The sequence below is a fragment of the Orbicella faveolata genome, unplaced genomic scaffold (assembly GCF_042242905.1).
Source record: "Orbicella faveolata isolate gen_17 unplaced genomic scaffold, um_ofav_v1 contig_14, whole genome shotgun sequence".
Classification (NCBI taxonomy): domain Eukaryota; kingdom Metazoa; phylum Cnidaria; class Anthozoa; order Scleractinia; family Merulinidae; genus Orbicella; species Orbicella faveolata.
Window position 1 is genome coordinate 9,147,501 of NW_028301541.1, and position 15,000 is coordinate 9,162,500.

At 38.3% G+C, this 15,000-nt stretch overlaps 2 protein-coding genes and 1 pseudogene across 3 annotated transcripts in view; 2 read left to right on the top strand and 1 right to left on the bottom strand.

Moving 5' to 3' along the window:
* The window catches only part of LOC110049074 (uncharacterized), a 9,301-nt gene extending 8,301 nt beyond the window's left edge, over positions 1-1,000 (top strand). The window contains exon 2 of the mRNA XM_089287476.1: positions 1-1,000. This exon is cut by the window's left edge and continues 4,357 nt beyond it. The gene's annotated coding sequence lies outside the window, so the exon portion shown is untranslated.
* A 1,876-nt stretch (positions 1,001-2,876) lies between these two features.
* Positions 2,877-4,848, bottom strand: LOC110047673 (uncharacterized; annotated as a pseudogene).
* Positions 4,849-5,553: 705 nt separating this feature from the next.
* Positions 5,554-15,000, top strand: part of LOC110049076 (FAS-associated factor 1-like) — a 19,118-nt gene continuing 9,671 nt past the window's right edge. For both annotated transcript variants that reach the window (XM_089287497.1, XM_089287496.1), the window contains exons 1-6: positions 5,554-5,620; positions 5,692-5,760; positions 5,855-5,901; positions 8,495-8,691; positions 13,030-13,124; positions 13,733-13,860. In XM_089287497.1, coding sequence (XP_089143623.1) covers positions 5,576-5,620; positions 5,692-5,760; positions 5,855-5,901; positions 8,495-8,691; positions 13,030-13,124; positions 13,733-13,860 — 581 coding nt within the window. In that variant the 5' untranslated portion in view covers positions 5,554-5,575. The remainder of the gene's footprint in view (positions 5,621-5,691; positions 5,761-5,854; positions 5,902-8,494; positions 8,692-13,029; positions 13,125-13,732; positions 13,861-15,000) is intronic.

A 15,000-nucleotide genomic window follows, 5' to 3' on the forward strand; every position in this document is an offset into this window, starting at 1 on the left:
GATCAATTTGATCGCAGAGGCTCGTACCGGTTCACATATAGCATCCGCGTTCGGATGATCAAAAACTCGTGGTCGCCAATTCAAAATGACTCTGGTCTTCGGGAACAATAATGGCCCCTGAATTTCATATTATAACTGATTTCACTGGCGTTTCAAATCAATCGTCAAGTCTTAGAAAAGGTTGAATGTCGGTGACAACTGTACGGTACACTTAACAAATTGACGTCAGGTTTTCACGCGTCAGTCTTGACAGTGATCATAATTTTCGTCATAACATTGTCAAAGTAGGAGTGGATCTGAAGACTACTTCGAAAATGTGATGGGGAAATTCATTGTCCATAACAGGACATACTCATGAAAAACTGGCGTCAACTTGTTTTTTTACAATAAGAAATCGTCAAATTGCCCGCTCTCGCTCGTCGCATCAACATCGCTTAAATTATAAATTCATATGTCCGTCCGCTTATTGACAATGGAAATTAGCCAATGATCATGAGCGCGCTAGAATTTCTGCAGTTATTATAAAAATTCAGATCGCTGCTCTTTCCACGGTCGGCCATTTTGAATTAGATCCAAAGTACAAGTTTGAAATTCGGAGTTTGAAATTGTCTTGTGTATTAAAATCAAACTAAAGACATTTTAATACGATTCTTTGCTATTGCATGTTGTGTTGTTAAACTCTCGATTACTAGAGTTTTTAGCAGCTCCCATAGGTAACAGGCTGTTGAGATCTAGAAGCATTGCCGGAAATAGATCTGTTTTTTACGATCGATCAGTAAACTTGGAGCTCTTACTTGTATGAAGATCTTCCTGTAACTGTACAAGTTTATCAACCATTAAAAAACGCTCTGTGGTGAGAAATCGTGCGAATAGAAAAACTCCGTACTCTTAGAGCTAGATAGAACTGAACATATAATTAGCACTGGGCTCAGTGTTGACGCAAATATGGCACTAACAAAGAGAATTTACATTTGATAATCGAAATAAACCTGTGATTTTACTTTCTCTTCTCCCAGTGTTAGTAAGTAGACAAACTGGGAAAAAAATCCATGTATTTTGTTGAGTTGTAGAAACACTCGACAAAGTTTGGGAAAACTCGAAAAGGCTGTGGAAACATTTGCCTGTCGGTTCGTGTTCTTACAGCATTTCTCGTTCTCCTAAACTTCCACTCTTGTTTCCATTTATGAGCTCGAGATGTCTATGAGGTTGTAGTTGGATCTGAACTGCCGGCCCTATACGGGAATATTTTGGCACGTGAAATGGTCCACCCAAACCCACGTGACAATAGATTCCCGCCATATTCACATGAGAAAGACGCTGTGTCGGAGCTGTAACAGCGTCGAAAGATTATGATCGCTAAAAGCATTGACTCTGATCTGCTTCGGTATCTCGTTTCTTATTATGTCTACTACGGAGTCGAGAAATAATATCTTTACTCGATTTCCAACCATTTATCCACATATCATTCAGTATGTATTGAACTTCTACTACATGGTACAAGAGAGGGGGGATGGAGACTCTCCCCTGGGTGTTTTTCGTTGTGATAAGACATACGTGCATAATTACGTGCAAAACGTAAATTATTTTGCGTCTAATAGATATCCCTCAGCTTTCCCTACAAGATGACATATTTCTTGTCGGTCATGACATCACTTGACCTCAAATGACTTTATTAAGTCCGCCATCTTGGAGCTCCCATCATGGATTGCATTTTTTTCTCAGAAATTCAGAAAAAAATGAATTGATGGAAAATTATCCAAAAATGATACTATAATGTAAAAAAAAGTTACTACCGTTACGGTTCTGCAATGTGGGTGACGAAACTAAAAACAAAATGAAGAACTCTGTTAAAAAAAGGTGAAATTTGGTTTAACATACTTGTCAAAATACGTTTGTTCTGGCTGTGTCAAATGAAGTAGAGAGCCGGGGAGGACGGCGAGCAATAACATAGCCCCATGTTTCAGCTTAACAGAGTAAGTTTTCTTTTCAAAATTTGGAGAAAACATCTAGGGCGAAGGGGTAGCATCTCCCCCTCCCACCCCCCCGCCTTCCTTGTAGGCCCGCGTGCTTGTAATCTTACATGATCCCTTGTCATTCCTTTAATATATTGACACACCTTAAAATGTAGAAGACGCTAGTCTGACTGGTTTTGATCGCCATTTTTGTCTGGTGGGCACACTGGTTTACGGTTTTCGCCCGAAATTCCGTTCGCCCGAAACCCTTTCGCCCGAACTGGAAGACGATTCGTCCGAACAAAAAGTCGTTTCTCACGGACTCAAAGTCGATTCGCCCGGTATATTCTATGAAGATATAAGTCATAATATGTAAGTCGATTTATAAAATATGAGTCGTGTAGCGCGATCAAAACTATTCCCGATCGATATAATGACATGCATCACGTTGTCAGAAATGAATACTGAACATGCAAATTTCTTCTAAGCATGCAAGAAACCCAATTAAACCGGCCCGGTGCAATAGCTGAGGCAAAAAAAAAAAACACGTCAACGTACTGTAATGCAACAATTTATTGAATATGATCAATAGACCTATTTGCGTGATACTACGATAAATATTTACTTCTAAGTCTATATAAACCTAACCTTACCTATTTACAATTGTCTATTATAATTCCTAACCGAATCTCAACCTATTTAAAACTATAACGACGTGTACGGAATATAAATATGTTGACTAATAGCGAACGATAAATTATTCCTAACCGAACCTTAACCTATTTAAAACTATAACGATGTGTACGGTATATGTATTCACTAACAGCAAACAATGAATTATTTCTAAACGAACCGTAACCCATTCAAATCGAACCATTTAAATCTATCGCGACACGAAGGTATAAATATATTAACTGATAGAACTTAAACCGTGACTGAACGGACTGGTCCATTAAGATGGCTGCATGCCTTTAGTAACTGTTGAGCGGTTTTTTCCTTGGAGGCGTAATCGTCTCAGAGATAAAAAATCTTGGCCTGAAGGCGGCTATAGGTTTTTCTTTGTATACGTTTTAACTTTCCGTCAGAGACGAGTCTAACCTGAAGCACGGAAAGCTTGGCCTCTCTGTGCAGGTGCTGGATGAGAAGGTAAAACGGAATGTGTACTCTGCCCCCAGCTCGTCGGTTTAGGCCGTGGTGCCAGCCCTCCAGGTCGTTGTTGGTGCGGATGGCCTGCCCGTACACACTCCAGTCCTTTGGCGGAAAGGTAGTGCTTTCAATCCACGTCGATCCGATGTAGGAGACCAGCCTCTTCATGCCATTGGTACTTGCCCTCAATCGCAACTTGGCAAACGCTGCTGGTATCTCGCCGGCCAGCAGGAACGGCATTGCCATCAGTTTTCGGATGAGTCGGTAGGTTCCATCATCCTGTTCACAAGCAGCTGCAAGTCCCAGCTCTTGAACCTACAAAGAAGACAAATTCTTAAATTGACAGATTTTCTTTGACTCGGGGGCTTTGTCAGTTGTCATCAGCCAAAATATGTTTTCGTGTCTAAAAAACCTGAGAAAAACCATCCATTTTTTTTTTAACAATTGCTAGATTAGAGCACTGAAACTGTCAACAAAGCGGACTACAACTTGAAAAGGCTCGGTGTTTTATACCTTTCTCCACACCGTCTGGGTCCAGTGGAAAACACATCCCATGACTATCGCCCCTGGTAGAACGGCCTTAACTGCCGACCACATCGCTCTTTCAAAGTCCAGCACTACTCGTTGGACTGACGGCTCATTAGGAAGCAGATTAACGATGGCTCTGAGAACCTAGAAAATTAAAATAAACGTAAAAAGGGGTTTAATCACCAAAACTTGGTACTTGTTTTGCACACTCCTCTGCCCGCACGAACGCATTAATGGTGAGCAGCTGGGTGAAGGGCTTTCGGACGAGCTTAAACGTGCCATCGACGTACCAGGTTTTGGCTCTGGAAAGCTGCTCAAGCTGCTGGCTGGTGGCGAATACAATGTGTCTTCTGTTTTTGACGCGTAGGTCAGATTGGAGAAAATCCGATGGAATGCGGTCCTCCTCTATCTCGAAGTTTAGGTTTGTTGGATCGTCTGGGCGCAGACGCTGACGGAGTCGATTAGCCGCCCTCGCCAGGTGCAGGGGCTTGGACAGAACAGGACATGGTGCTGGTGTAAGTTCTTCTAATAGAACCTATTTGAAGGAAGAAAAACGCACACCATTTCTAAAACTATACTATCACTTAAATAACTAGTTTAGCTTAGTTTATTTTCTTTGTCCCACAAATTTACATTTACAAGAAAAAAAAAAAAAAAAGAAACAAAAAACCGTGCGACAGGAGGCAGAAACAGGGCAAAGTCTAATTGACATCGACCCCCTGAGACAAGTTTCAAAAAGGTATAAAAATATTTCACACTATACAAAAAAAATACAAAGAAAAAAAAAGAGCTGCTAACAGCTGCTTTGGTGAAATACAGTCACTTTCAATCGAAAAATAATTGAGTCTAATTGAAAAATCACTAAGATCTAAGATCCAAGTAACGAATTACGAAATGTTATCCTTTTCAAGAACGCGGGTCAATAAGTATCTGAACCACCCTAATATTCTGGTACTTGCGCGGATGAATTGAATTCTCCTTTCATTCGTAATCAATCGACGATTAACTCGCCAGATAGAGAGGGGAGGAGGGAGGAAAGGAGACCGTACAATATTCCCTTCACATAAGCTACGAGCCGAAAAAGCGAAAAAGAAAAAAAAACGAAGTTCTCTCTTTAAGCAGCGCTGGATGTTCACATTACACGAAACCGTGGCATAATGCTGTATTCATCGATCAACTCGCCATGGATGTAAGAAAAGAAATGTTCCATGCCGTTTATCATGTCAATCTATGCCATTAACTGGTACCATAGTCACGTTAGAAAAATACCGGGCGAATCGGCTTTGAGTCCGGGCGAATCGACTTTTTGTTCGGACGAATCGTCTTCCAGTTCGGGCGAAAGGGTTTCGGGCGAACGGAATTTCGAGCGAAACGACCAGTTACCGGCACACTCGTCGAGAATAACGGGTTTAGTACGAGAATCAAATATGAAATATTTCCTCAAGAATGTAACTTTACTTGCCAGAAAATTAAAATAGGCGGACAAAAATAATTCAACCAGTAGCAAAGTGAAGCAGTCATACTGAATGTCAAACTTACTGTAAACTGCAAACGTACTGCGACAATAATAGTTTCCCAGAATTTGAACTTTACAGAGATATGCAAGAACATTTTCAAAGAATTTTTGTCAGACAACTAGCATTTTTAAGAGCGTAACAGAAGTTCCATGCTCGTCACGCAATCTCCAAAAACTCGGACTTTTCCTAAAGGCGCCTTGTTCGTACCATAGTCTGTCAATCCCTTGGTCAAACCTAAAGCTTTAATATTGACTGAACGAATCCAAGAGTAATTTCCTTAAAAAAAGCAGTTGCTTCCTTTGTTTTCATGTCCCAGTGACTAGCACCAACCACTTCCTATATCGATCAGTTGTCATCACTTCCGCTTTATCATTCTGATGCATGCAATTATTACACGCATGCGCAGGATTTGTTATGAACTAAAAATCCAAGATGGCCGGAGACGGTGATAGAGAGATGATCCTGGCAAACTTTCAGGTAAACGTTGATTCTGTTGTATTCTGTGTGTCTTCCTCTGGATTCGAATTCTTTTCTTTATATCTAATCAGGGCATAACGGGAATCGAGAACCTTGATGAATGCATTACACTTCTGGACCATCACAACTGGGACTTGACGGTAGGAAGTGATTTTACTTATGAAGTGTTCATTTTTATTGCATTCGATTCGTTTCCTCTGATTTGGCCATTGCCTTTACAAATCTTTTTCCTAGGCTTGTGTGAACTCCGTCCTGGCCGACGAGACAGATTCGCCATTACGGTTTGTGTAACACTGTACTGACAATGTTAAATGAAATGCATGTGTATCGATAAAAAAGCCAATGCTTTTCCAGCAGAACTAACTAGTGTATATGACGCGATCTCTGTGCATTTTTCAGTCCTGATTTATTCACTACGTCAAGTCATTCATCGAAATATATTGTTCAGTTTATTGTTTCATTTCAAGATATAAATTCCCGAAAAAAAAAAAAAGCTACAACGTTAAAAAATAAAAAGAATTCTTCATTATTAGTAATTTACTGGTAGACAATGATTTAATGAATTTACTATCGAATGAAAACCTGAGTTAATTACTACCGTGGCCTGGCACAAAACACCATACGTTTGTCAGACCTAAAAATTGCTGCAAATTAGGCCCAGTTTACACCTCGAATTTTACGTGCACTGAATCTAATTGCCGAATTAAGTGCAGGTGAAATGTGACATTTGAATCAAGTAAATGCGACAATTTGAATTAAATGCAAATTCAGTCAAATATTCAACTGATCCAGTGGAATATACAACTGAAGTCTGACAGTTGATTTAAACGCCGCATTTTACATATGCCGAATCTAATTCATAAATTATGTTAAATTGTATTTCAGTCATTCAGTAATTCCACAAGTTTGTGCTGCATGACATGCACGCAACAAGCTGAAGGGAATTTTTGGTGGCAATTGTAGCAGGAGATGTAGAAGGAAGGCTGTTGATGATGCCAATATGTGTGGTTCTTGCTTCACTTCAATTGTGCAACATAGTCATGCAAAACCAATTACTTTTCGGCTGTCAAGCAAAAACCACTCTATGCGACCTGACATGCAAAGTAGGAAAGCAATATGGCTACTGTTGAGGAAAATAGTGTATGCGGTTGCATCTCTTCAGCAAAGTTACATAGAAGATGGAGGGCGAAGTCTATGAACTTGAATTTGATTGGGAAAGTGAAACAAAAATCAGAGTTTAGAGGTAATGCACTGCAATCTGCATTATAAATCGCCACATGCTGTTTGCGTGAATGGTGTTTGAAAGGTATGAACGATCTAATTGCAAAATGTGCTCCTTATCATTGTCAGCTGCAGTGGTGGGAAAATTGAAGCGGAGTGTGGGAATGAACATGTCGCTCACACTCAACAATTTTGATTTGGTACAAAAAATGTGACGTTTAAATCAAATGCCAAACTTATTAATTCTAGTCGACTCAAATTAGTATTAGATTCAGCGCATTTAAAATGTGACGTTTAAACCAGACCTTAAAACTGCTAATTTAGCATTATTTTACATATGAAAGTACCAATATACTTAAATCCATTTGATTACATAATAAACCATTTTTTTCTATACAGGTTTCATAAGTATGCTTACACAATGTACACAGAATATATATACACAGTGCATGTATACAATTTACACACAAAGTAATTCCCTGGCCAAACAGACACACAACTAGCTGCAAGTTGAACTTGTGTAGAGACTTGCACTGGGTGGCCAAACGGACCTGCAAGTTTCCTCACAAGTCCACGCAAGTCGCAAAAAAAACCCCAACCATTTCAAGGTCACCATATTGAAAACCCTGCATACATTGTTATAACAACGAATGGATGTTACTCAACTTGCTTCGACTTGGGTTGGGTGGCCAAACAGTGAAAAACTTGTGTCAACTTGTGGGCAAAGTCATCGCAAGTCAATGCAAATGCATGCAAGGCCTGGCCAAATGGGGTCCCAAGTGAACCCAAGTGTCTACTTATGAGTCTGTTTCGTGAGGGTTAATGGTGCTGTTACACTAGGCAATAAACATGGCTTGCAATTTTGTTGTGATGTGCAATAATTGCCCAGTGTATCATCAAATGACTATGCATGTCTTGCAATGTTTTTGTTCCAGTAGTGGTGCACAAATTAAATGATCAAGTGCTAACTTTTCTGCACAGTTACAGTGATGAAAAATGTTGCAAGATATGTTTGAATCAGGGGGTATTGTACCAGGTATTTTCTTGTGCAATGCCGCAACAAAATTGTAAGACAAATTACAAGGAAAATGGCCTTGTGTAACAGCACCTTTACATTGTGTATGTTGTATACAAACACATTGTATACTCGTAGTCGCATGCCACTTTACCTTACTTGATTCATCCTTTTCTAAATTTCACACTTTTTTTTTGTGAGCAGTGCCTGTATTATTGCTACTGAACAATGTCCTAAGACACTGAAGGTAACCTAACTGATCCAGGAATAAATGATGGAACCTGTATGTGTAGCTTTTTCATGTCAGTTGCTCATATACTGTAGCTGGAAAGCAGTGTATAGATTAAACCTTCAGTTTAACCTTGACCATCAACATTTCTTTTCTGAACCGAGGTTCTAGCCTGCAAGCAGGATCTTGTGCATTGCGGCTTGAGCTAAGGCGATGAGCAAATTTGTGAGAGACGAGTTGGTGGGTGGGGTTAGCTGGTGAGGGGCCTCCGGCTCACAGACTACTATAGGTTCACTTTCTTCAGTAGAAGTTTAATTAATTTTACAGACCACTTTTAGTTCTAGAATTAGTATAAACAGTGCTACATGACATCAAGTGTTACTTTATTACTTTTTCTTCAACTGTCTAGTGTGCCAGAGGCTCCCATAGTTGACGAATCTTTAGTTACTGATCAGTCTTCAGCGGTGCCGTCTGTAGCTTCAGTTTCTGTTGGCGAGGTGGTTGGAAATGCAATCCCTCTGTGCCCGTCTTCAAGAAGAATAAAGGTTCTAATTGAATGGAGAGATAAGACCATTCCTGTGACATTAGATGACAGTGAAACAATAGGTATTGTCAGGGTTTTTGATTTTTAATTTGTACCTCCTTATGCGTGTACATGTATGAAAAAATTAGCCTATCAGATTGATTGTTTTCCTTAAAATGCATGTGGGCAAAATGTTAGGCACAATCATATGTACAATTGGGTTGGTTGAACCCTGAAGGAGGCATTAATTCCAAAATGTCAGTAATGATTTTTATTATACGTGTAATACACTGATTCCAGAAAAAACCGGAAGTTGTACGCAAGCGAGGCTTAATAGCCCTCGAACTTTCAAAATGGCGGACGAAATGCTGGGGAAGAACAAAAAAATTCGAGTGTATGTAGGTTAGAGCTACTTGTCTGGAGCAAATGTGGTAAAGAAAAGGAAAGAGTTGGACACAAGTGTTGTGCGGCTGCAAACTCTAATAATCGAAGCAAAAACTGACCTGATTTATCATTTCCATGACTGAGTTTCCTTCAGACAAGCTAGCCAGATAAACAAAGAGGAAAAAAGTGGGAAATACTTATGCAAAGGGGAGATGTCTATTTTACCTCGGTAGGAAATGATTTTTGTTGTTCCGAGCACTTCTTGCCAAGTGATTTTAAACTGAGTACACTTTTTGAAACTGGAAGCCGTACCCTCGGCTTTCCCTTGGGCAAAAGTTGATGAGGAATCTCTGTGTAGAGCGAAATATGTGATACATCTGAGTCCGGCATATGAATACCCATCAGCTTCAATCAACTTAGGAATTAATCAGTTTTCATGCCTCTGAGGTAAACAAAAAACATTTCCCAAAAACAATGTTGAATGTGGAAGAACATTAGTGATTTAAATACAGCCATTGATGAATTTTGAATATTTTTTACCCGCTTAATATTTCAGCAAGATCTGGCTTTTAGGTTTAATCTTTAGGAACTAGCAGTGTCAGATAAATTATTGCATGGGCCAATTTCCTGTACTTGATGTTGGGGAGCCAGCCCATTAATTATTTACCTGAAGTTTTTTTAGGCTGAATTTGAAAACATAAGGTGCAGAATAGACTGCAGAGAGACAAAAGGTCAGACACCCAAGACCTGGACACCCAAAAGTGAGCTTTACTCTGAATTAAAGTCTGACAACACATTTTAAGGCCTTGTAGGAATTTTCCTTAATGTCGTAGATTTGATAGACAGCTTGTACTGGCAAGCAGGAAGGTTATAATCTTCATCCCTTCTATGCAACCAAGTAAATCAGAACTGACTATAATTTTAATACCAATTTTCTAAGGAAGACTGTTTTCCAACCATGAACCAGAACTGCAAATGTAAGAATACAAGCTTAAATGGCTATTAGGAGAATAAATGGATGGCATATATTTGAGAGTGTAACTCCACTAAGGTTGTGTAGAGTTGTTAATCAACCCTCGATAGTGAGCTATTTGCTTGTAAACTGGCAGAAAAAAAGTTATCTGATGTTTATTTGTCATTTGGTAGTGACTTTAAACAGAGTACATGATATTGTTCATCAATGGTAATTAAATATTTGTTGATTTCCACCGTACTGAAATTGTGTATTATGTGGCTTCATGTTCTATTTTCTGGCACAGGGTGTAGCATAGAAGGACACATGGTAGAGCTGGTGTATAATTTTGACCTCATCGAGAATTTCCTACATTGTATGATCTTATAGATTCCCAATTGTTTTGAACTATTTTGAAATATTCATTCAAATATTCATTACCACAGAAAAACTAGAAGTAGCTGAATTCTCTCATATTAGATGCTGGACAAACTTTTTGGACATTTGATATACATTATTTATTCTGGCTTTAGCAATAATCGCATCGTGCAAGGCCATCTCTAAGCATTAGGTAAGCCAATTCATATATAATATATTTATCATAAATTGTTCAATATTCTTTAGCATCTCCTTCCACCATTCTATGTCCAAGGCAATTTGCTCATTAAAAATTTGCAGTTACTTCCAATTTATAGCCAGGAAATTCCAAAGTCTGTCCACAACAAAAAGTAGTTGTTGTACATGGTACATCATAAACTGAAGTTCATATGACTCATGTTTACTTTTAAACCAGTGTCAAACATTTTGCATATTGATTTTATAAGGCAATCTTTCATGGTCTCACTATCCATAACAATGACATTCCTAGCTTAAATTATTACATGGAGATTGCTCTAACTTGGGTCTGTAACCTGAATCCAGCTGGGGGACCCTGGAGAGGCCCCCAAAATTTCCCTTTTCTCTTGAACATCAAAAAAGCGTTTTGTTACTTGCACCTTTGTCTATCCCTGTTGATGCATTATTTCAGTGTACTTGTCCATTACTAGTTGCTAGTTTTCTAGGCCATCTTTCATGGCATGTGACCGATAATCTTTGTTACACTGTAGTACACTTCACTGATAATTTTATTGGTGATTTGACTGATGAATCAGCTTTGTGATTGCGTCCTACCCTGTAACGCAATGATGCTGTCACTCTACCGAACCCTTGCTTATACCATTCTTGGCGAGTAGATCGTGGTCTTGTTTGATACTCTGATTAGCATCTTTTGAACTGAAGGATTTCCCTTTATTCTCTAACACCAATTGTTAATTTATGAAGAGAGATTGGATGTTCTCTAACTTGAGAAGACTGAAGTCGTCAGTGAAAATGAATCAGCCGTAGGAAATTTGTTCAGGTGTTTTGTTGCAATATTCCCAATATCCGGCACAATTTTTAAATTTACTTCCCTATGTTCTTTCGAGCTCTTGCTTCGTCAGTTTTACTACTTTAAGCTACTTTAGCTTTAGTAAAGTATTCTTCGGGTCAGGGTCGTAAACTTTTACAATTTTCATTTCATTCAGATTCTTTTTCCTAAACCGACCATGAACAAAGTTCTTTTAGGCAATAAAAATGGTGAGAACAGGTTGTTTTTGCGCATATTGGAGATCGAGACAATCGAAGGATGGAAAATATACCCGTCTTAAAGTTCCTTTATTTTGCCCCTTTGGTTTATACGGCGACTTTTAAGCCAGAATTTCGATTGGCTGAGTGTCAATTTTTCAATGTTCTTCGCTCACACTGATGCCGGGAATATCATCAGAAGAGAGATTGGCCCTTCTTCTTCGTTCGCCATGTTGCTTTATTTACCGCAAGGGCTATTAAGCCTCGTTTCGGTGCAACTTCTGGTTTTTTTCTGGAATCAGTGTATTATGGCTGAACTGGCAGCTTGGTCCATAAACCTGCAAAAAAGAACTTCACCAATATTCCTCTAATATAGACCTCACACAAGTTCAATATCATATTGTAGAATGATAACTAACATTTTTAGTGCCCCATGGCCCAAGAAACTAAATTTATCTACAATGTACATGTACACTGTAGTTCAAGGCATCACACTATATATGACTTTATATTAATTCTTATTTACCAAGTGTGAAGGCTGTACTTGGAGAATATTGGCCTGGGGTCTTGACAGTATGGACCAAGTGCAGCAGAGGTCTTAAAAAAATGATGTGCAGGCTGTTAATAATTATGCTCCCAGTACAGTCCTGAGCAAGCGTGTTATTGCTTAATTACATGACTGAAAATGTTTAGAAAAAATGTTATGATCACAATCTGGAAAAACATTGGAAACTTCAGGAGTGCAATTCTGATGGGATGCAACTGTAGCCACATACTTTAATCTCGTGTTGAACAAAACAGAACAGAAAGAGAATTTGAAGAAAAAGAAAAGGCATCTTTTATGTGAAAGCAGTTCTTTGAGAAACATACTGTAAGCCATAAAACTATCAGAAAATCTTCAAGAGTGATTTGTGCAGTATCATGTGGGACAGTGCCCTGTCCAATACTGAGAGAATACAGTATTGGACCTGTAATGGAGCAATCTGATTGGTTGATTTTAGTTACTGGCTCTGAACTAACTTAGTTGTGCAATACTTATTTTATTCACAACCTTGTAGGGTCTTTCATCCCATTACATTCTGATAATAACCCCTGAGCTTATTATTTTTTTGTACAAAAGTCTTTTGAACTTTTTTGGTAAATGGCACTTCCACTACTTGGGGGAGGGCTTACAGCTGTATTATACAATAATGTCCCTTTCTGACTACTTGCTGGTGGTCTTGGTTGTTACAAGTTCAACTCCTCAGTCACACTAAAAAGGCCAACTGGTCTACCTACTGCCAGTTGGTGTGTTTAGGATGTTATCATTACTTTACAATTATATTTCTTTCATTGTTTGTTTACATTGGTCCTGAAAAGGCCCTGGAAAGCCCCTTTGGGCGGGTGGTCAATTAAGATTTTTTTTAAAGTAACTGTCTGCACAATGTAGTTTTTACATGTCCAGTGTATGTATTTGTTATTATATAATTATTTAAATTCCTAGGGACAATCAAACGAATGCTAGAGATACAACTAGGCATACCAATGGATGAGCAAAGCCTTCTGGGTTGGCCAAACCATCTAAACTTAAATGATGAGGTGAGACTTCCATAGTGCAGTAGGTAAAATAGCCTATGTCATAACTTGCTCGAGTTTATCATACACAGTCTTTCTTTATCTTCTTCTCTACCCTTTGGTGTGTTTTTACCCTTCCAATAAGCTATTAGTTTGAGGTTCCTTCAATTTGAAGATATTAATTACACACGACATCGTACACATGTATGTGCATTGTAAAAGTGACTTAAAACCTCTTGACATACAAGTAGACTGTAGCTCCTTAAAATTGGGTACATTACTAGCTTTCTACTATTAATATTACAGTAGTACATAAACTGTTGACTATCAAACTCTGTGGTAAATTAACTCATACATTCTGGTACACCTACTTGGATAGGTATAATTAGGTCTTGGCAATTTTTAAATTAAACTCCTTGCAAAAGTCTGTCAATAAACTATCAACACAAGCAGGCTAATATATGATACTGTACTGTACAATGGAAAATGAATGTTTCACAGACATGTCGTTACTCTCCTCAAAAGCCCATGAGTCTCCTAAATAATGTTCTGGTGGTACATGCAGACATTTGAATGTGTACTTTCTATCACATGAACGTCACCTCATTTTTGTTTGCTGACAAACTCTACAGAGTGTACTAAGCACTTTAAGCTTAAGAGAAGAGACAGCATTGGTTTTAGTCAGCCGTTTGGTGACAACCACACCAAAAGAAAGTCAACCATGTTCGGTTAAAATAACTACCGTCAATGGTGAAGCAAGGTAAATGTGAAATCATATCATGTTGTGTTTTCATTCCAGTTGGTACATTCAATATATAAACAATAGCCTCCATTGGGTGCGTAAATATGCTCAGATATTTGTCTGCGGACATTATCTGTTCCGAGAAGTGAACAGTTTTCTGAGAGCGTAGCTCAAGGAAAACTGAGCTTCGAGGAACAGATAATGTCCAAGGACAAATATTCGAGTATATTTTCGCACCAAATACAGTATAGAGGCTATTGTGTTTATTATCCTTCATTTACTTTTTGCAACACGCCCAGGTTTGAAAATTGGAGAATATCCTTGGGTATTCCCCAGTTTTAGCTGGGGAATATTCAGTCATGTGATGCGTTTAGACCAATCGCACATGAGCGAAAATATTTGATGGATTATAAGCTGTTATAACTCCTTGATCATACCCACCTGTACATTTACATGTATGCACAAGTACAACTGTCACCATTCTGTTTCCATTTGTTCCTAATGGAAGATACCCACAAAACCAAACCCTGAACTTAGTTTACTTCTGAGCAACTGGTAACCATCATTCACTTCTTTCCAGCTAATAGGAACAACTTGCCAACCTGTTTAAATTGTTGCATTTACCAATAGAGAATTAATGTACATGTACTACTAACAGTTGACGATACATGTGATCAAATGCAAATCCAATATTACATGCATCACATCTTACATCTATCTGTTTGATGTGTAGTCTACTGGCTGATGTGAAACCTAAACATGTACATGTAATTGGTGTTCTGGTTTTTACATTTAGTTTCCGGTATGGTACATTTATAATAAGCCCCCTATTTTATAGTTCATTTATTTTACGCAGGGCCCATTTTGATAGCAGTTTTTACAACTGAAATGGTCATCCTGCATAGATATGTTTATTTATTATTATTATTATTATTATTATTATATTATCATTATTATTGTCATTGTTATTATTATTATTATTTTTATTATTTATTTATTTATTTATTTATTTATTTCGCTCCCCTCCCTCTCAAGAGGTCTTGAAAAGAAATATTTCCATGTACCTCATCGGACCAAAAACAGTATGTAAGAGCTTTATGTTATGCCTTTTTATGGTGATTATTGTCGCTGATGAATATTCTTATTTCATTAATTAAA